Source organism: Populus euphratica, unplaced genomic scaffold, assembly GCF_000495115.2.
Source record: "Populus euphratica unplaced genomic scaffold, PopEup_1.0 scaffold19.1, whole genome shotgun sequence".
Taxonomy (NCBI): domain Eukaryota; kingdom Viridiplantae; phylum Streptophyta; class Magnoliopsida; order Malpighiales; family Salicaceae; genus Populus; species Populus euphratica.
Genome location: NW_011499853.1, coordinates 1669588 through 1689391, shown reverse-complemented (window position 1 = coordinate 1689391; position 19804 = coordinate 1669588). Strand labels below are relative to the sequence as shown.

Here is a 19804-nt window from a genome sequence, read left to right as displayed (position 1 = left end):
TGTATAGATTCTTCTTCAAAATCCAAGCTAAAATTGTATATTGTTGAGAAGAAAAATAGCTAAAATTTCAAGTTATTTAGAAGATATGTGAATCAATCAATTATTTATATTTAAATAGATTTACTATAAAATATAACTAATTAATTAGTATTGGAAGAAAAATTGGGTGGCTAAAATAAAGTGACGGCTGATGGCTATTAATTATTTTGTATTGGAAGGAAAAGTGAGACACTAGGTTTAGGTTTGTTGTAAAAGATACCAAAAGTATAATATAAATTTGCTTTAACAAATAAGAAAAGAAAGACAAGATTTGCTATATAAAAATTAAAAAAAAAATCATTAATTTTTATTTAACCTGGGCTACAACCCTCCTTAGCCTTGTAAAAGGCTCCGCCCCTGCACGGGGAGAGTCTAAAATCGTAGGGCTAGACAGTTCCCTTTTATCTTGCTACATGTGAATATAGGACTTTTAGGTCTCTTTATTTTTGATAATTTAAGAAAATTTTATTAAAAAAAATCTTGTTACACGTGGAGAGTCCAGCATCGTAGAGCTAGATCGTTTTGTTTTATTTCTTTCAAATATTCTTCTTTACCTAGTTCCAAGGTTGATTGTCTTGCATTTGTAGCATTGGATGATCCATTTGCAATCTTTTTTTTTTTTTTTTTGTTTTGTTTTTTTAGAGATGCTCAGCCATGGATTTGCACTGTAATCTTTATTAATCGTAAAAAAAATAAAGGATTGGATTTTCTCTCGGTGGTTGTAACTAAGATATGAACATGAATCTTAATGGAGTTGGCTCCAAATCAATAGCAATAAAATGTTTTCAAATTCAAGTGTAAGTCCGGTTAGATTTTGTGCTTCAATTTAATCTATTTAAAATCTCATCTAAATATAAAAATATTTATTTTTAAATATTAAAAAAAAACAGATGATCTAATAACTCAAATACTGCATAGCTTAGCCATAAGAGCATCAGCATTATGCTAGTCAAGCCAATTTCTAAGCTATAATAGCATAAAACATAACATTGTTGCTTGTCAAGAGGCTTGCTATCTTGGGTCGAGAAAATTTTAAGATTATGTGGATTGGATATTTTTCATTTTTTTAAAAAATAGAATAATAACTACAGTGAAATTGGTTGCGGAGCTACAGCAATTGAAACAGTAGAATGCTTAGCTATTTTATATTTTTTGTTTAATGGTCAGATTGTCCAAGAATGGTTTCCCGCCACGAACAGGCACAAACGAAGATCATAATATTCTCTTTTTTAACGATGACTTTCTTCCATTGCCATTAACAACCATGACGTCGTTAGATTGCTTAATTGGAACACCTTTAATTTATTTGTCAAAAAAACAAAGGGACTCATTGGTAAAGCTTCAATCAAAGACTTGGAAGTAAGCGTTCTTGTCTCCTCTTACACGCGTAATCCTTAACTTCAATCAAGAAATGTGGAAGACTTGGAAGTAAACGCTCTTGTCTCCTCTTACACGCGTAATCCTTGACTTTGTACAGGACATATACATGCCTTCTTTTTTGGTCTTGCATGTAAATGTGGAAGACTTGGAAGTAAAAGTATTCTTTTTAATTAAAACAATGTTTTTTTAATATAAGTGAATTAAAATCATTTTAAAAATATTAAAAAATTAAATTAATAAAAATCAATTTTAAAAAGCAAATAAAGTTTGGATATAGGACATTAAAGAATTCAATAATTTTAAGTAATTAAGAAATTATTTCAATACTCTAATCAAAGAAGATAATCAAGTATATTTTCTATAATTTATTTTATTTTATTTCTCTATGTATCTTATTACATGGTTTTATAAACTCTATATAAATTGAACATACCACATGTATCACATTATTGAATGAAAACATCATCTTTTTATTATAAATCTCTTCTTACACCATAAATTGAAGATACAAAGATTTGGTCTTACAATAATCCATGTCCCTCGTGGAAAATTCAAACTATTGCAGCCAATATCTAGGCTCTACACCATTAAGAAAATAACCAATATAAATATTATTAATTATTTTCTAAACAATAAAAAAAGAGATTAAGAAATTTAATAATTCTGAGCAATTAAAAAATTGTTTCAATAATCTAACAAAAGAAGATGATAAGTATATTTTTTATAATTTATTTTATTTTATTTTTTATGTGTCTTGTTTTATGTCATTACAGACTCTAGATACATCAATCTAGTTACAATAATGCATGTCCCTCATGGAAAATCCAGATTATAGCAGCCCTCGAGGCAATGGCGATGGAGCTTGTATGAACAACAACAATTGAGAAATGCCGTGTACTGACTTTCAATAGTTTTAGGTCCTCGTCTCCGCCTGTTTTTTTCCACATAAATTGACTTTATGGAAATAAAGTTTCCATGTATTTGCTTGCTTTATCCGTTGATTGGCTAGAGAACGATTCTAATTATTTAAAATCACTTTATGGAACTTCCTTTTTAAAGTATTTTTTTAATATAAAAATATATAAAAATATTTTTTTATTTTTTAAATTAATTTTTAATATTAGCATATTAAAAAAAATATAAAAATATTAATTTGAAGTAAATAAAAAACTAAATTTTTAAAATTTTTTAAAATAACTTTTAAAATGTAAATATAAATATTTTCTTTAATAATTTGATATAATATATTTTTTAATTAAAATATTATTTGCAGGTGTATAAATCTATGCAGCAACCATTAAACAGTAAATGGGATTGGGAATACATGGTGGAGAAATCTATGCGCGCAACAGTTTGGAATCTGCAGTCAGCCATGAACGGCTTCAATTGTTTTGTAATGTAATAATGATTATTTATTACATTGACTGTTTAATGGTTGTTATGTAATGTAATAATAATTATTTGTTTTTTAAAGTATGTTGTGATTTGAAATATATTAAAATAATATTTTTTAAATTTATTTTTAATATTAATATATAAAAATGATTTAATAATACTAAAAATAATTAATTTAAAAAAATCATGAAAATAGATTGAATGACATGTTTTAATATTTTTAATTTTCAAATTGATGTTATAAAATAATATATATATATATATATTAATATTGATAGTTTTTAATTTAAATATTGTAGATTCAACTATTATTAATTAAATAATATTTTATATCAAATATTTTTTATTATTTCATTAAATTATATATAATTTCATCACGTCTGAAATTCATATGATAAAAATTATAATTTTGATGGTTTTTTAATTATGTAACAAAATTTAATAAAATATCATTAGAAATAAAATTGAAATTACCATCAAATTTCATAAATATTACATTATCTTGCAATATTCTTTCAATTTATATAATAATATTAAATATTAATTTTTTAAATAAAATATAATTTAAATAAATATTTTTTTATCTAATGAACAGCTGATACCATGCCAGATGAATACTTCTTTTATCTATGTCAGGTGAATTAACTCGCCTGGCATAAACGCGAGAGGCAGTTCTCAGTTACTGTGTGTAAGATGATAATTTGAATATAAAATTTAATGGTCTTACCAAACAATAAATTATTTTTTAATATTATCAAATATAATATTTACACGATTTATTTTAAAAGCTAAAATTACTGTGTAAATAAACACTCTCCTTTCTATTAAGTTTTTATGAGAAGCTGGTCATTTGAAATCTTTGACAATTGGACCCGGCAACTCGAGAGAGAAACTTCCACGCACTTTCGAGTAAAGGATTAGAAAATCAAAACAAAAGTGAAAGGGAGCCAAGATTTATAATATAATTCATATTTATATATACAATTTCCGATTCTTAAGACTTGAGGTGTTTTTATATACATGCACCAACGTGATACATCCTTTTGATTTTCATTTTATTTTTTTAATTATTATTTGTTACAACAGGGGCATTAAGGCCCAAAAGAAACAAACATGTATACACACACATATATGTGTGTGCGTGGAGGGGGGGTTGGGTAAGTTTATATATATTTTGAATAATTTCACGGATTATAAAATTAATAATCACATAAATTTTAGTAATCTAAGTAATCTTACGATTCATAGAACTAACTGAACAGGTGAACTTTAAAAGCAAACCTAAAATCTAGTGTTAAAGATACATTCTTTTAATTGATTGAAAAATTGCGCAGTTTATGACGGACTTGTGGTATTAGACCGGAGACGATCCACACTGACTTCAGTACATTTCATGAAGTCAGCCTTCCTTCAAGTCTTTCATTGCGATCCACGCCTTGCTTGAACATGTGTGTGTATATATATAGGATACAAAGCTAGCTAGGGAAGAAAGCAGAGCACTTATGAGTTGTATGAGAACATAATTAGTAGCAATACAACTTGATTGTTTTTTATGGCCAATCTCATTTCTTCCATCAAATTTACCAGTTTCATCTATGTTTTTCTTCTTTTTCTATGCCCTTTGTGTTCTCTGAAGAAGGGTTATGCAGTTGAAGCAAATGAGCATATAAAAAAATATGTTCATACCCTGGAAGTCAATTCTCTGTTGGCATCAGATTCCTGCAACCAATCTAGTAAGGGTTCTCATGATTGTGTGACAAATACATATGTATATTTTATGATGTTGAAATGAAATTAATTTTCTACCTAATGCACTAAGCAGCACTAACTATAGGTTATGTGTTTCAGTGATCGACAAGGCTTCATCTCTGCAAGTTCAGCACAAGTATGGTCCGTGCATGCAAGTACTGAATGATCGGTCACATGTACAATTCCTCCTCCAAGACCAACTTCGAGTGGACTCGATTCAAGCTAAACTCTCCAAGAACTCAGGCCATGGCATTTTTGAGGAGATGGTGACAAAACTACCAGCCCGGTCAGGTATCGCCATTGGCACAGGCAACTACGTGGTTACTGTCGGCCTTGGCACACCAAAAAAGGATTTTACCCTTGAATTCGACACCGGCAGTGACATCACTTGGACTCAATGTCAGCCATGCTTAGGGTCCTGCTATCCGCAAAAGGAACAAAAGTTCGACCCAACCAAGTCAACCTCATACAATAATGTTTCGTGTTCCTCAGCATCATGCAACTTGCTCCCTACCAGTAATTTTTTGTTTTTGCCAAATTCTTGACGTGTAAATTTCATGAATTTCATAATTGAAAACAATGGTCTGGGATAAAAAAATATATTTGAAGCTTACTTCTTTGTCATGTTCATATGCAGGTCAAAGGGGTTGCTCTGCCTCAAGCTCGACATGCCTCTACCAAGTTATATATGGTGACCAATCCTACTCCCAAGGATTTTTCGCCACCGAAACACTAACCATTTCATCATCGGACGTTTTCACAAACTTCCTGTTCGGGTGCGGCCAAAGCAATAATGGCTTGTTCGGCCAGGCAGCCGGTTTGGTAGGACTGAGCCCCTCTTCGGTATCCTTGCCATCACAAACTGCGGAGAAATACCAAAAGCAATTCTCTTATTGTTTACCTTCAACCCCTAGCTTAACCGGCTACCTAAACTTTGGGGGAAAAGTCTCTCAGACTGCGGGATTCACTCCAATATCCCCAGCTTCCTCAAGTTTTTATGGCATTGACATCGTTGGAATGAGTGTTGGAGGTTCCCAGCTACCAATAGATCCATCAATTTTTACTACGAGCGGAGCCATCATCGACTCCGGTACGGTCATCACTAGGCTGCCTCCTACAGCATACAAGGCACTCAAGGAAGCATTCGACGAAAAAATGTCGAATTATCCCAAGACAAATGGGGATGAACTGCTTGACACATGCTATGATTTTAGTAATTATACAACAGTTTCATTTCCTATGGTCAGTGTGTCGTTCAAAGGTGGGGTTGAAGTGGATATCGATGCATCGGGGATCCTGTACCCGGTGAACGGTGTGAAGACGATGTGCTTGGCATTTGCAGCAAATAAGGATGATAGTGAAATTGGGATTTTTGGAAACCATCAGCAAAAGACTTACGAGGTTGTCTATGATGGTGCTAAAGGAATGGTTGGTTTTGCAGCTGGTGGTTGTAGCTAAAAGCCTAAAACGAGAAAATAATGAATATCAAGTTGGCTTAAAATATATAGCACCATTATTGTGGGTTTTCGTTGTAAAATCAAGTTCCATGTCTGAGCTCCAGATCCTGGAGCCAAAATTAATAAAGTGCTAGTAAAATTTTCCAGTTTATGGATACCAAGGTGAATTTAATGCTTTTGCGAGGATCGCTTGAAACTTCATCTTTTTTTATATTTTCTATGTTCTAACACTTGGCTTTTAAAATTGTATAATAATAATTCTAACTTCTTTGTCTATTTGGATGAACATGCACCGTTTTGGGTCATTTTTAACATGGTTTACCAATTGCGAGTCCTCTGTCATAATCGTTTTATGTGCGGCAACGACAGGATGTTTGCTTCTCTTATTTATTTATTTATAAATGTTACGCTTATAGCCTTGTAGTTTAGAATTTTTCAATCTTACTCTTCTACTTTCAAAATGAGCCACTGTTACTCGTTTCATCAGCTTTTTCATATTCGATTTGTGAAATTTTATTTAGGTTCTTAAGTGTGTTTTTATAACATTTGTTTGAGTATTTTATGATTTTTTTTTAAATGCACTAGGTTAAGTTTGTCCTCCAATACTCTCTCATAAATATAAAAAAATGTGTGAAAAAGAAAAGAAAATGATGGAAGGGTAAAATTCAATGGATGAAATTCATTAGGGTTATAGTTCTTAAATTAAAAAAATAAATGATACACTAAAAATAAGTTTATATCATTGTTTTAAAACTCGGCCCGACCTGGCACGTCAACCTAAAACTCAAGGCTAGAATCGGGTCGGGTTTAAAAAATATCAGTCAGAGATTTGGCTTGGTAAAACCCAATTAACTAGAAGGATTGACCCCGGGATCCATAAAACCCGGATAAACTCAGATAAGACCTAATTATTTTATATATATAAGCCAAACATCACCATTTTAGCATTTTATTAATAAATCTTTCGACAACATAAACTCTTCAATTTGCAAAGCCATACCGTGGTGAAAACGACTTTGTGGGTTGGTGGATGAATGTGTTGGCAATGTAGGGAGAGTTTGTTAAGTGGTTGTTTGAAGGGGGGTCAAATCTTGTGATGATGATGATGATCCAGTTTTGATTAGTGCGGACATGGATACGAGTGTGAATTAAGGGCTCTTATTGTGAAAATTGGTATACGTTTGCAGACGAAGGATTTTGAGGGTGAAAAGTGGGGAAGATTAGAGAAAAAATGGACAGTGGGTTTGTTATGTTTGTCATGGAAGTGGTAGATTAGAGAGATTAAGAAAGTGGCACACGTTAGCCGAGCAGGGATCTTGGGGATAAAGGATTAAAGAAAAAAAAACCTAGTGTTTTTGTGGCTTGAAACAAAAACAAAAAAACTATAAAAGAAAGAAAGAAAATACAATACACACTAAAAAAGACTAAAATAAATGGGAGGGGAAAGAATCCTGCTCTCTCTTTATGGCTTCGTTCATCGAAGCTTTCACCCAGTAGCATAACCGCCGTGTGCAATCTGAAGTTGCGGTGGCATGGCGTTTTTAAAAAAAAAAGATGTAAAGAGTTGTGGAAGCAGAACAGTGGAGTCGTATTCTGTAATAGCAAATCCATCATTATAACACCATCACCTGGATTTGAATATAGCCTTGGTTTCATTTCAATCGCTTATGATAAATTACTTAATTTAGCGCTAATTACAAATCTTTTATATATGTGCATTGAATGTAAATATGGAAAGAGATTACCGCAATTGGCTGAAGATCCTGCAATTCGACCGGTTTTTGGAGTTTAAAAGAGAGATAACAGCAAAAGACTTAAGGTTAGTGGAATATATTTATTTTAGGTTGATCTAAATCAATTCATTTAAATCAATTCATCTAACCTGTAGCTCTAACCTGTAGCTCGATTTTTATATCAGGTCGGATTTAAAAATTATAATTTATATTATAAAAAAAAGATAGAACTATATTTAGTAGATCTAGCCACAACTTATTCATGATAAAAAAAAAATAGTAATGGTTTAATATTATAAAGCTTTTCCATCAGAGAAATTCAAAGAAAGCATTTTGAAAAAGGCCCTATTTTAAAGCTTTTCCATCTTAAATTTTTTACCGTATCGTTTACTATCTTTGTTTCAACACCTATTTTAACTAAATATTTGCTTTGTCACTTCTATTAGAAGAGCAATTATACAAATTCATTTTGAGATATTTATGCTTTATTTTTTAAAATCTCCTAGGGATTCTTTTTGGAAATGAATATGCTTGTATTTAATTACTTTTTCATGATTATAAAGAAGCTTTAATGTTGTTTTGTTGTAGATAAGCACTTTTATGGTTTATGTCTAAAGCTTTGTTTGAGAATATAATTTTTTTTTATATTTTTAGATCGTTTTGATGTGTTGATTTTAAAAATATTTTTTTTAAAATAAAAAAATTATTTTAATATATTTTTAAATAAAAAATATTTTAAACTGTAACTATAACCACAATCCTAACAGATTCTAAGTTTTGACCATAAATGATTAATCTGGTGTTTTCTAATAAAATAATAATTATAAATTTAAAATATGATGTATATTGGAAATGATATTTGTTTTAAATATTGATTTGGTAATTTATTAGATGATATTTTTAAAAAATATTAAGACTATGATATATTAAATCGATTCGAGTTAACCTGATAAATTTACAATTCAAGTTATAAGATCGTGATAACTCTATAAAAAAAATCAAAATAAATTATGAAAGTCAATTATTAATCAATCTGATATTAAATTATAAAATTAAATAAAAAAAAAATAAAAAAAATTATTTAGTTGTTGTATAGGTTCTTCAGTTTGATTCAGTATGCCCAAAAAGAAGGTTTTGCCTGCTCTAAGTCTGCATTTTCTTGTTCTTGTATAGGTTTCTTTGGATAAATCTTTTTGGGCACATTCAATGGAGAAGGTTTTCCCTGCTCTATATCAGCATTTAGTTGTTTCTTTGAAGAACTCTTTTTGGGCATGCTGAATCAAACTGAAAGTTTGATACTAGTTGTTTAACTAGAATCCAAGAAAAACAAGAGCACCAAGCATCAAACATCCAATTCAATTAACAACAAAATGTACACTAATAATTCACAGATTACTCGTGTTTTAGAAGACCTACTAATATAAGTCAGCCAACTGGAGAATAGCAGAGGAACATACAAATAACAGCTAAATACAATGGAACATCTAGCTCATAATCAGTAAGCTGAATTCGCACATTTTCGGCCACAAAAGGCAACAAATAGTTCAAAATTGAGAATTTCTTCGAATGCCATTTTCTTCATTATTCAGTAGCGGGAAAAAAATAAGGATTTTCAATTGAAACTCAAGAACTTGTTTGATTTTTCATTGTTTCGCACCCCCAAAAAAAAGGTGTAAATTTATTTTTACAAATGTTTAATTATTTTTTTTCGTTCTCAATAGCAAGAGAGATTAATTTTTCTGAGCTGAATTCATCATTTGCATGAAAATAAATTCGGTTTTGCTACTTTTCCAGGAAAGCAAACACAAACAAGTTGGGAATTTTTATTTTTATTTTAGGTTTTTTAGCATGAAAATCAAATAGAAAGTAGTAATTAAGAAAGAAATAGGAGAGTTAAAAAAGATGAGAGATGAAGAACTAACCTTTGGCAGCAATATGTAGAAGGAGAATAGATTGGAGACAGTCAGCAAGAAACGCTATTCAAGTCGCTTCCCCAGGATAATACCATGCGGTTTTTAAGGAGTTAAACATGGACGGTTCGATTTTGATCAGGAAGTTAAGGATGCTAAAAATCAAACGAGATTAATAATATCATGTGAGCATGACTGCCACGTAAGTCTTAACGAATTTCTCACAGCTGTCTACAATAACTGTCATATACTATATACATAATATAATTGCGATATTATTTTAAAAATATTATTTTTAATATTAGCATATATCTAAAATATATATAAAAATAAATTTAAACAAATTGTTTTTTTTTAAAAAAAACATAATTACTGAGAAGAAGAAATGAAGAAGCAAGACACTTAGAATTTTTGGCATATATGGAATAAAGATTTTTTTTTATTCTGGCATGTAAAATTTTTTTTAAGCAGAACAATATGTTTACTTTTTCAATAAAGTCCTTTAATACGTCACGGATATTAAAACTTAAGGATTTTGTTGTCTAATAAAATACATTGTTATTGAATTTATGTTTTTATATTTAATTATAAATTGCGTTTAATTTTAAAATTTTACTAACTTACTCATCGACTTTAATCATTAAAGATATATCCTTAAAATAATATATATAGATAGATTATTATTATCTTCTCAAAAAGCGCGGCTCACACTTTTCAAGCAAAGACTAGGGTTTTGAGCACAATTCTCTCCAAACTTGCTTCATAATCGACTGCACGCACGGCTCGAGACCCAGAGAGATACAGGTAAACAAGATTTTGAAGGCAAGCTAGTTCCCTTCATATTTTTTTTTGTTCCCTTTTCCATCTTTGTTCCATGTGAAATTGATGTTACTATGCCTGATAGTTCCGTTAAACAGAAATTTAAACTTTCTGATTGAATTCTTATATTATTTGACTGGAATTTGTAGGCACTTTTTTGGTGAGGTGTTTGTAAAAATCTAGAAATGCAAGCCACCAGTGGAGCCGCAGTGATGGGTTCTTTGCAACAGCCTGTTTTGTCAAAAGGGCCAGCCTTTCCAATGAAAAGGAGTGTTATCATTGGGTTTCCATATCACGTTAAGCTTAATTCAGTGAAGCCATGCAGGGCTTCTTCCCTTGAAGGAATCTTGGTCACTGGCAGACCCCCCTCTTCTGTTTCTGTGCCTATCCCTGAAACTGGAGGTAACAATAATATCTTTTGTTCTTTTTTATTATTCTCCTGCTTATCTCTTGAAGTCCGAACAAGGGAACATTGACCTTATGTAATTGTTGTGATTCTATTGAAAGGTTTGGTTTTTTAAGAAAAAAGTTGTGCTTTGTTGTTTTTTTTAGCTGTATTTCAAATGTTATCACAGAGCGTCTAGGTTTTAAGGGCTATCAATTTTCAACTAGAATACGTCAGTTATTTATTTAACTGTTTGGTTGGCTTTATGCAACGAGAATGACAAATAGAATTATATATAATATGATTCTAGATATAATCTGTTGGTGATGAGTGGTGAGACTGACTCTTTGTGAATGGAATTTTTTGTCATAATTGCCTAGCTGACACAAGTAGCTTCAAAGATTATGGACTCAGTGAAGCTGATCCTGAAGTGCTTGAAATTATAAATAAGGAAAAGGATAGGCAATTCAAAAGCCTTGAACTTATTGCATCAGAGAATTTCACATCTCGAGCAGTGATGGAAGCAGTTGGTTCGTGCTTAACAAATAAGTATTCTGAAGGACTTCCTGGTAAAAGGTAAATTTCTTTCATTTAGATGCCTTTCTTTTTTGTGTTGAAAATTTGAATGTCTTTTATAGCCTGATGATTGTCTATATATTGCAGATACTATGGCGGAAATGAGCACATTGATGAGCTTGAAACCCTTTGTCAAAAAAGGGCTCTGGCATCATTTAACTTGGATGGAAAGAAGTGGGGTGTTAATGTTCAACCATTGTCTGGATCCCCTGCTAATTTTGAGGTTTATACTGCACTTCTTAAACCTCATGACCGAATCATGGTAAATTGTTTCTCTCTCTCTCTCTCTCTGATTAATGCTTTTGCAGTTTCACAATGCAAAATCTTTATATTTATATTTAATGTGACTAAATTAGGGTTTGGACTTGCCTCATGGGGGACACTTGTCTCATGGGTTCATGACTCCTAAAAGGCGGGTATCTGGGACATCAATTTACTTTGAGTCTATGCCATATCGACTTGATGAATCTACAGGTGATATGTCATTGTTATCAGATTAGGAGAAAATGGTTGACTATATTGGTTTGGTGATGTTTATTAATCCTTTTCCCCAACACTTATTATAGGCCTGGTTGATTATGATATGCTTGAGAAAACAGCTATCCTCTTTCGACCAAAACTCATTATTGCTGGTGCTAGTGCTTATCCTCGAGATTTTGATTATCCTCGCATGAGGAAGGTAGATGTTACATGCTGTTAATCTTGTTTTGCTTTTTGTTGTGCCCTTGTTTTTCCAGGCAAGAACCACCTTGTGCCCTTGTATTTTCAACTTTTAGTCATATCAAACTCTCTACTCTATTTTGAGCCATGCCAACCCTTCTACTTCAACTTTTGACACCGTTTAACCCTTTCATTCAACTCTGTCACGCAAGTCTTCTAGTTCGACTAATGCTCTCATTTGACTAGTCCTTGACCAATTAGATGTAAACACATGTCTATTCTAAAGGTCATCAAATACCCCCACTGCCATATAAGTTTGATCTCATTAGCTCTTTTGCTATAAATTAGGCTTAACTTATAAAATAAAGCAAAAAAATGAAGGATTTAATTATTATTAGGTATTTAATTTAGTTTAACTAATAAAATAAAGCATGAAAAATTATTAAACCTAACCTTATAATTTTTATTTTTTATGCTTTATTCTAAATAAAGCATAAAATTAATGACTTAAATATTTATTTACATTTTAGGCTTAAATTTTATTTTTGCTGATGTAACTTGATAATCCATAAATTAATCAAATCAATCACTTTATGCTTTATTTATTAGTTAAGTCTAATTCATAGCAAAAGGATTAATTTGGCCAAACTTGTGTAGTGGAGGGGTATCTGATGACTTTTAGAATGAATGCTTGTTGATATTTGATTGGTTAAGGATTGATCAACTGATAGCATTAATAAACCAACAGACTTCCATGACAGAGGTGGATGGAAGGATTAAAAAGTTCCAAAAGTTTAAGCAGAAGGGTTGTCATGATGGAAAATGGAGTAGAGGGTGTGATATGACTCTAAATTAAAAATATAGGGGCACAAGGTGATTTTTTCCCAGATTTCCCTTCCCCCTGCTTTAACAGCTAACTAACTACAATCTATGTGCATTGAAAGATTGCAGATGCTGTCGGTGCTTTTCTCATGATGGATATGGCTCATATAAGTGGTCTTGTTGCTGCTTCTGTTGTTGCCGACCCCTTTGAGTACTGTGATGTTGTGACAACTACAACACACAAGGTAAGTCCAGATGACTATTCGAGAAGATTTTTCTGGTATTTACTATCAGTTTGGGCCCCAATGCCACTTCATGTTTCCTGGTCTAGCATGGGATATAGCGTTTTGGATTTTGTATGGATCTTAATTTGATGTGAATGTGCCCTGCATAATTTTGTTGTCAATTGACATGCGAACAGCAACTCTTGCTGTGTTGATCTGCAAATAGACGACCTGAAAATTCTCTCATTTCTCTTCAGTCGCTACGAGGTCCAAGAGGTGGAATGATCTTTTTCAAAAAAGATCCTGTTCTAGGAGTTGACATGGAATCTGCCATCAACAATGCTGTTTTTCCAGGCTTACAAGTGGGTTGCTAATGCATGTTAGAAGTTGATTTAGATTTTCTGCTTTATGGAGTTTCACCTTCAGGTCATTCTAAAACTAGCAGAGTTTATGAAATGTTGTGCAGGGCGGTCCTCATAATCACACAATTGGTGGACTGGCAGTTTGCTTGAAGCATGCACAATCCCCTGAATTTAAAGCTTACCAGAAGCAGGTACTGTACTCTCTTGGTTAAACATGGTCCAAGATACGTTTTAATTCATCCTAACTTTTTCTTGTTGCTTTTCCCTGTAGGTCATCTGTAACTCTAGAGCAATTGCAAACCGGATGGTTGAATTAGGATATAAACTGGTTTCTGGTGGGAGCGACAATCATCTCATTCTTGTAGATCTGAGGCCACTGGTAAGTGTCTTGTTGCTTCGTTGTCTCCATTATTTTCTGAGATGTATTGCAATTTTTTGCTGGTTATCTGTCGCCATTAAGGTTTTTCCCAGCATATTAATGCCCTTTGCTATTACTTGGATATCATAATCTCAAGTGTAAAATCAATTTATGTAACATGGCTGCAAAAAGAGCATAAGATGTTATGGTCAATTTTCAGAAGAATCCTAACCATACATTGTTCATAAACGCTGTATAAGATGTTATGAACCAATTCTCAGAAGCATCCTATCCATATGATGTCACTTGTCAATGAATGCAGCAATGTAGTTTGTGTTCATGCCTGTATTGTTGAGAGCACTTCTGTTTGTACATGATCATTGTAATGCTTATGAATTAGTTCGGCCTGATTTTGTAACCTTTGATTTTTATTGCAGAGTTTTAACCTGAAAGGGCATGGTCACTATTTTGACCAGATAGCATCTTTCTATGACAAACTGTTTTATGCATCGTTTTTCAGCAAGTGACATCTGTCCCCATTTACTTCTCGCATATTTATCAATATATGTTCTGTCAACAGGGGCTTGATGGGGCTCGGGTGGAGAAAATCCTTGACATGGCTTCTATCACCCTCAACAAGAATTCTGTGCCTGGTTAGCCTTGTTCTATATTCTATTTCCTTGTCTCTCTCAATCCCAGTCTCTGTCCCTTTATTGCCGCTCCTTGCTTATGGCTGCTCTGCTAATTTAAATAGGTGATAAGAGCGCCCTGGTTCCTGGTGGCATTCGCATTGGATCCCCTGCGATGACTACCAGAGGATTTACAGAGAGAGAATTTGTGGCTACTGCTGACCTGATTCATGAAGGAGTACAAATAAGTCTCGAAGCTAAAAAATCAGTATCCGGATCCAAGCTCCAGGATTTCTTAAAGTTTGTTAAATCCCCTGATTTCCCTCTAACTGATAAAGTATCAGATCTTCAAAGAAGAGTTGAAGCACTTACAACTCAGTTCCCAATTCCAGGATTATGAGCTGTATGACTGCGCTAAGTTGATACTTGAAGTGCATGTTGTATGGCTAGACGAGACCTATGATTTTGTTAGTTGTTACTAAGAAGAGAGTGAGTGAAAAGCCTTGCATCGCTCCATGTATCAACTTACAAGAACAGTTATTTGAATGGATGATACTAAAATAAGAAATTTTGGAATCAATATCATTATTGCTTTTGGAAAATGCTCCCCAAACGATTCAGCCTCCGAGAAGATGATGATGCAGTTTGGTGTTCCGTTCCAATGCTAGCACGCTAAAATCTTCATGCTCAAGCTGTGACCGACATTTTCGGTAGGAGTGGCGTGCTTTCGATTTGATTCTGCTTTTCCTCGTGCATGTTTCGGGAGTGTTCGTTATAGAATCTGGGTTTTTTTTTTTAATAATTTTAATGTGCTAATAAAAAGAATTGTTTTAGAGTATTTTAAAAAAAATATTATTTTAATTGTACATAACTCGCCATTCATGTACCTAGGCTCTAGGTTGCAAGTCAGATGGGTAGGTTGATTTGGGTATATTTATATTGTTTTTTTAAATTATGGAACTATATTGTTTTGATAAAATAAAATCAAGATTTTCATTAATTTGTCCGTTCCAGGTTGATAGTGAGTAGAATAAAAAAAAATTAAGCAAAAAAAATATTTTTAAATATTTTTAAACACAATTATTTTAATTTTACTGTAATTTTAAATACCCTTTCATGTTTGCCATTCATGTACTCAATCTCTAGGTCGATTTGGGTCTTCCTTTTAAAAAAAAAAAAATCATGGAACTATATTGTTAATTGTTTTGGTAAACCAAAATCAAGTTTGTCATCGATTTATCCTATGTCAGGTTTCGGATAGATTGATTTGTCGAATTTGGCCGGGTGGGGTTTTTTAAACACTAGTCCTATAGCATATTTGATTATATTTACTTTAATTTAACCATATATATACGTGATTATGTTCATCATATATTTAAAAGAATAGGTTGAAGGTAATTATTTTATCCTTATATTTTTATATATTTAAAAAAAAACAAAAAAAAAACATTGGAGTAACTTAATAGAAGTAACATGGAAACATCTCAAGTACAAGAGTGTCAATCAACTCCTGGATTGATTCAGTTTATTTTGGGTGAAATGTTTTACAAATAAAAAAGGAATTTATATGTAAAATATTTTTATTTAAGATATAATATTTTCTAGTGGTGATATGATAATATTAATAAAATAATAATTATAATAATAATGATAATAAAATTAAATTAAATTATGATAATAATAATTAAAGAGAAAAGATGACGGTGGATGAGGAGGTAGATATTGCTAGTGGTATGATAATGATAAAATAGTGGTGATGATACGATGTTAAAATAAAAGATAATGGTTGCGAGATGAAGTTAAAATAATAGTGAAGTAATTGTAATGATGGTGTAAGAAAAGTTAGTGATGATAATAATAATAGTGATTAAAATAGTTAAATAATATTATAATTAAATATATAAAATAAAATATTTTATGAAATTTTAAGGGTTAAGAATATTTTTTAAATTTTGAAAAACAAACAAAAAAAATTTAAGAATATTTTGCAGGCTATTGGTTGCTTTACTCCTGCTACTAGTCCATGCTTGTTTCAGAATCAATTTCAAAAAAGAAAATAGATAAATAAATAAATCTCTTGCAGATTTGAAATTACTCCTATATTTATGCAGTTTTGGATTGTTAAAAAAAAACAATAATTTCCAAACTGACATTCTTTTTAACTCTAAACAGGAAAAAAAATTTGACATGGTTGTTTTAGGTTGCACTTGTATTATGTGTATATAGTAGATGACAATTATTGTAGAAAGCTGTGAGAAATTCGTTAAGACTTACGTGGCAGTCATGCTCGCATGATATTATTAATCTCGTTTGATTTTTAGCATCCTTAACTTCCTGATCAAAATCGAACCGTCCATGTTTAACTCCTTAAAAGCCGCATGGTATTATCCTGGGGAAGCGACTTGAATAGCGTTTCTTAAAACACCACAGCTTCCTTGCTGGCCCGCTCGCTTCTTTGCCTCTTTGCCTCCCTGACTGTCTGTCTCCAATCTATTCTCCTTCTACATATTGCTGCCAAAGGTTAGTTCTTCATCTCTCATCTTTTTTAACTCTCCTATTTCTTTCTTAATTACTACTTTCTATTTGATTTTCATGCTAAAAAACCTAAAATAAAAATAAAAATTCCCAACTTGTTTGTGTTTGCTTTCCTGGAAAAGTAGCAAAACCGAATTTATTTTCATGCAAATGATGAATTCAGCTCAGAAAAATTAATCTCTCTTGCTATTGAGAACGAATTTGATTAATTTGACATTTAAAAAAAAATAATGAAACATTTGTAAAAATAAATTGACACCTTTTTTGGGGGGTGCTAAACAATGAAAAATCAAACAAGTTCTTGAGTTTCAATTGAAAATCTTCATTTTTTTTTCTGCTACTGAATAATGAAGAAAATGGCATTCGAAGAAATTCTCAATTTTGAACTATTTGTTGCCTTTTGTGGCTGAAAATGTGCGAATTCAGCTTACTGATTTTGAGCTAGATGTTCCATTGTATTTAACTGTTATTTGTTTGTTTCTCTGCTATTCTCCAGTTGGCTGACTTATATCAGTACGTGTTTTAAAACACGAGTAATCTGTGAATTATTAGTGTACATTTTGTTGGCAATTGAATTGGGTGTTTGATGCTTGGTGCCCTTGTTTTTCTTGGATTCTAGTTAAACAACTAGTATCAAACTTTCAGTTTGATTCAGCATGCCCAAAACGAGTTCTTCAAAGAAACAACTAAATGCTGATATAGAGCAGGGAAAACCTTCTCCATTGAATGTGCCCGAAAAGATTTATTCAAAGAAACCTATACAAGAACAAGAAAATGCAGACGTAGAGCAGGCAAAACCCTCTTCAACACCAATGAAAGTAGGTAATGAGATAGATGAAATTTTCTCTGGAAAGAAGAGGAAGAAACCTGAACAAAAGAAAGTTGATAAGGCAAATGTAAATGGGGAAGATAAACCAAAATTGACGACAAAGAAGAAGAAGAAGAAGAAGAGTAAAGAAGATGAAGAGGGAAGGTTTACGGACCCGCCTTGTAGGTCTCGGAAGAAAACAGAAGATGGATTGAACATATATACGGAAGAGGAATTGGGTTTTAGCAAGAGCAGTGGTGGAGATACCCCTCTTTGCCCATTTGACTGTGATTGCTGCTTTTGATGATCCTTGCTGATGGGTTTAGCTGCTTCCTTGATAGAGTGGACTTATTGAGATATCAATGTAGTTTTGTGATTCTGAATTTTTAGTTTGCTGAAAATTCTGTGAAAAAATTTCCCGTGCACTGGAATTTTGGTTGCATGAAACTTGGTATTTTAATCAATTTTGCCAGCTTTCTTAGAACTCTTTTGCCTGGGTGGATTTGTTATATCTTAGATATTCTTCTGATTTTGATCCACTAGCAATTCCTGTACATGTTCTTCTATGATGAATTGACTATTGAGAACTCAGTGGGGCACTATGCATTGTATCTGATAGCCGTTATTCGTGCTACTTGCAAATCTGATCTTGGGCATTTTATGGAAACAACTAATGCATGCCTATTTGCAATTGTGACCTGGTGAGAGTTCCATTTATCAGCATCATTTAGGCTTGTTCTGATTACAGGGCTTGGTATTATGAATGATTATGCATACTTGCAATTGTGACTGAGGGATGATTCTGTATATCAAATTTCAGGATTGGTTCGGGTATAATGCCTGCTTCTGTGAATCAACTTAAAGGTACTGTGTAAGTATTAAATGTCCTCGGTTGAATCGGATTCACTAGATGAGCATAATTCTTGTGCATGCTTTCATATCAAATGCAAATATTCTTGTACTTCCATTTTCTAATTGACTCTGCTTGACTTTTTGTTCATTGTGAATTTCCAGTCTGGTAATTGGCAATTGGTTCTGAACTTTTCACCTGCAGTTGCATATTGAAACGGGAAGACAATAAGAAAACTAAATACAAATCTTGGTAACTATGTTGCACTCCAAAAATGTCCAAATGTTGTGCCAATATGACTCTTTTGTGTTTTCTCCTTGTTGACGCTTCCAACTTATCTTCTCTTGCCTATGTGTGCTCTACTTTCCTTTCATCCATTCCTTCACTTTTTCCTTCCTAGAATTGGAGTGTTGTTTTGTCACAGCAAGTTGGCATACTTTACTCCCATGAACAACCGTTGGTTTCTCAGCTGAAAAGCCATCCCATGTTCAACAGTCCAAGCACACTTCAATTGGTGCATTCATTAGCAAACTAAGGCATTACATAAAAGAGATGAAATTTCTGGTTTGGTAGAAATGAAAGTTCAAATATCGTTTTGATGTCTAATAAATAATTAGATCAGCAATATCATCGTGCCAAAAGCTTACCCTTGATTTCTGAATTACCACACCAGTCTCAGTATTGAACTGAATTTGGTCTGAGATAATTATGTTAACTTCTGCACAGCGAAAGACGTATATTAAAAAGTAGGTTGTGATGCAAAAACAACTACTCATTGAATTGTGATTTTATTAACTTTGTATGCTGAAAATTGTTAATTAGCAAAGAACTGGATTAGTAGTCGTTTGTATACAGCATGGGAAAAAAATAGACATAAACACTTAGAATAAAGAGGATATATTATCTTGTCCTTTTTATTTTGATGGATTCTCACTTATGAATGCAGCTGCTCTCTTACGAGGGTGAGCTATTATGATTTCAATTTTTTCAAAACGTCTGCGGCTCTCCTCTTGAGCTCTAAGTTTTAGTTACAGCAGATAATGCTGTCAAGCTTTTCATGTACACCTGAATTTTGATGAACGGAATTTGACGTTACAAAGCCAATTTTCATTA

General features: G+C 32.3%; 2 protein-coding genes and 2 long non-coding RNA genes across 7 annotated transcripts; 3 read left to right on the top strand and 1 right to left on the bottom strand.

Moving 5' to 3' along the window:
- Positions 1 to 4213: 4213 nt before the first annotated feature.
- Positions 4214 to 6196, top strand: LOC105122228 (protein ASPARTIC PROTEASE IN GUARD CELL 2-like). Of its 2 annotated transcripts, none has more exons than XM_011021220.1 (3): positions 4214 to 4553; positions 4663 to 5079; positions 5201 to 6196. In XM_011021220.1, exons 1-3 carry the CDS (start codon positions 4367 to 4369, stop codon positions 6019 to 6021), a joined length of 1425 nt encoding a protein of 474 aa, XP_011019522.1. In that variant the 5' UTR covers positions 4214 to 4366; the 3' UTR covers positions 6022 to 6196. The 2 variants fall into 2 exon arrangements, with proteins under 2 accessions (XP_011019522.1, XP_011019525.1); XM_011021223.1 differs by having other exon boundaries at positions 4218 to 4547.
- A 2742-nt stretch (positions 6197 to 8938) lies between these two features.
- On the bottom strand, positions 8939 to 9722 carry LOC105122229 (uncharacterized). The gene is made up of 2 exons (XR_841661.1): positions 9676 to 9722; positions 8939 to 9063 (listed from the first exon to the last, which is right to left on the bottom strand). It is a non-coding gene; the product is annotated as an uncharacterized LOC105122229 (long non-coding RNA).
- A 617-nt stretch (positions 9723 to 10339) lies between these two features.
- On the top strand, positions 10340 to 15096 carry SHM3 (serine hydroxymethyltransferase 3). Of its 3 annotated transcripts, none has more exons than XM_011021217.1 (12): positions 10340 to 10467; positions 10632 to 10884; positions 11248 to 11443; positions 11531 to 11705; positions 11800 to 11917; positions 12010 to 12122; positions 13048 to 13170; positions 13407 to 13511; positions 13616 to 13702; positions 13783 to 13890; positions 14450 to 14522; positions 14624 to 15096. In XM_011021217.1, the coding sequence occupies exons 2-12, from the start codon at positions 10668 to 10670 to the stop codon at positions 14896 to 14898; spliced, it is 1590 nt and encodes a 529-aa protein (XP_011019519.1). In that variant the 5' UTR covers positions 10340 to 10467; positions 10632 to 10667; the 3' UTR covers positions 14899 to 15096. The 3 variants fall into 3 exon arrangements, with proteins under 3 accessions (XP_011019519.1, XP_011019520.1, XP_011019521.1); XM_011021218.1 differs by having other exon boundaries at positions 10340 to 10485; XM_011021219.1 differs by having other exon boundaries at positions 10340 to 10493; positions 10635 to 10884.
- Positions 15097 to 16851: 1755 nt separating this feature from the next.
- On the top strand, positions 16852 to 18428 carry LOC105122224 (uncharacterized). The gene is made up of 2 exons (XR_841660.1): positions 16852 to 17018; positions 17653 to 18428. It is a non-coding gene; the product is annotated as an uncharacterized LOC105122224 (long non-coding RNA).
- Positions 18429 to 19804: the final 1376 nt, after the last annotated feature.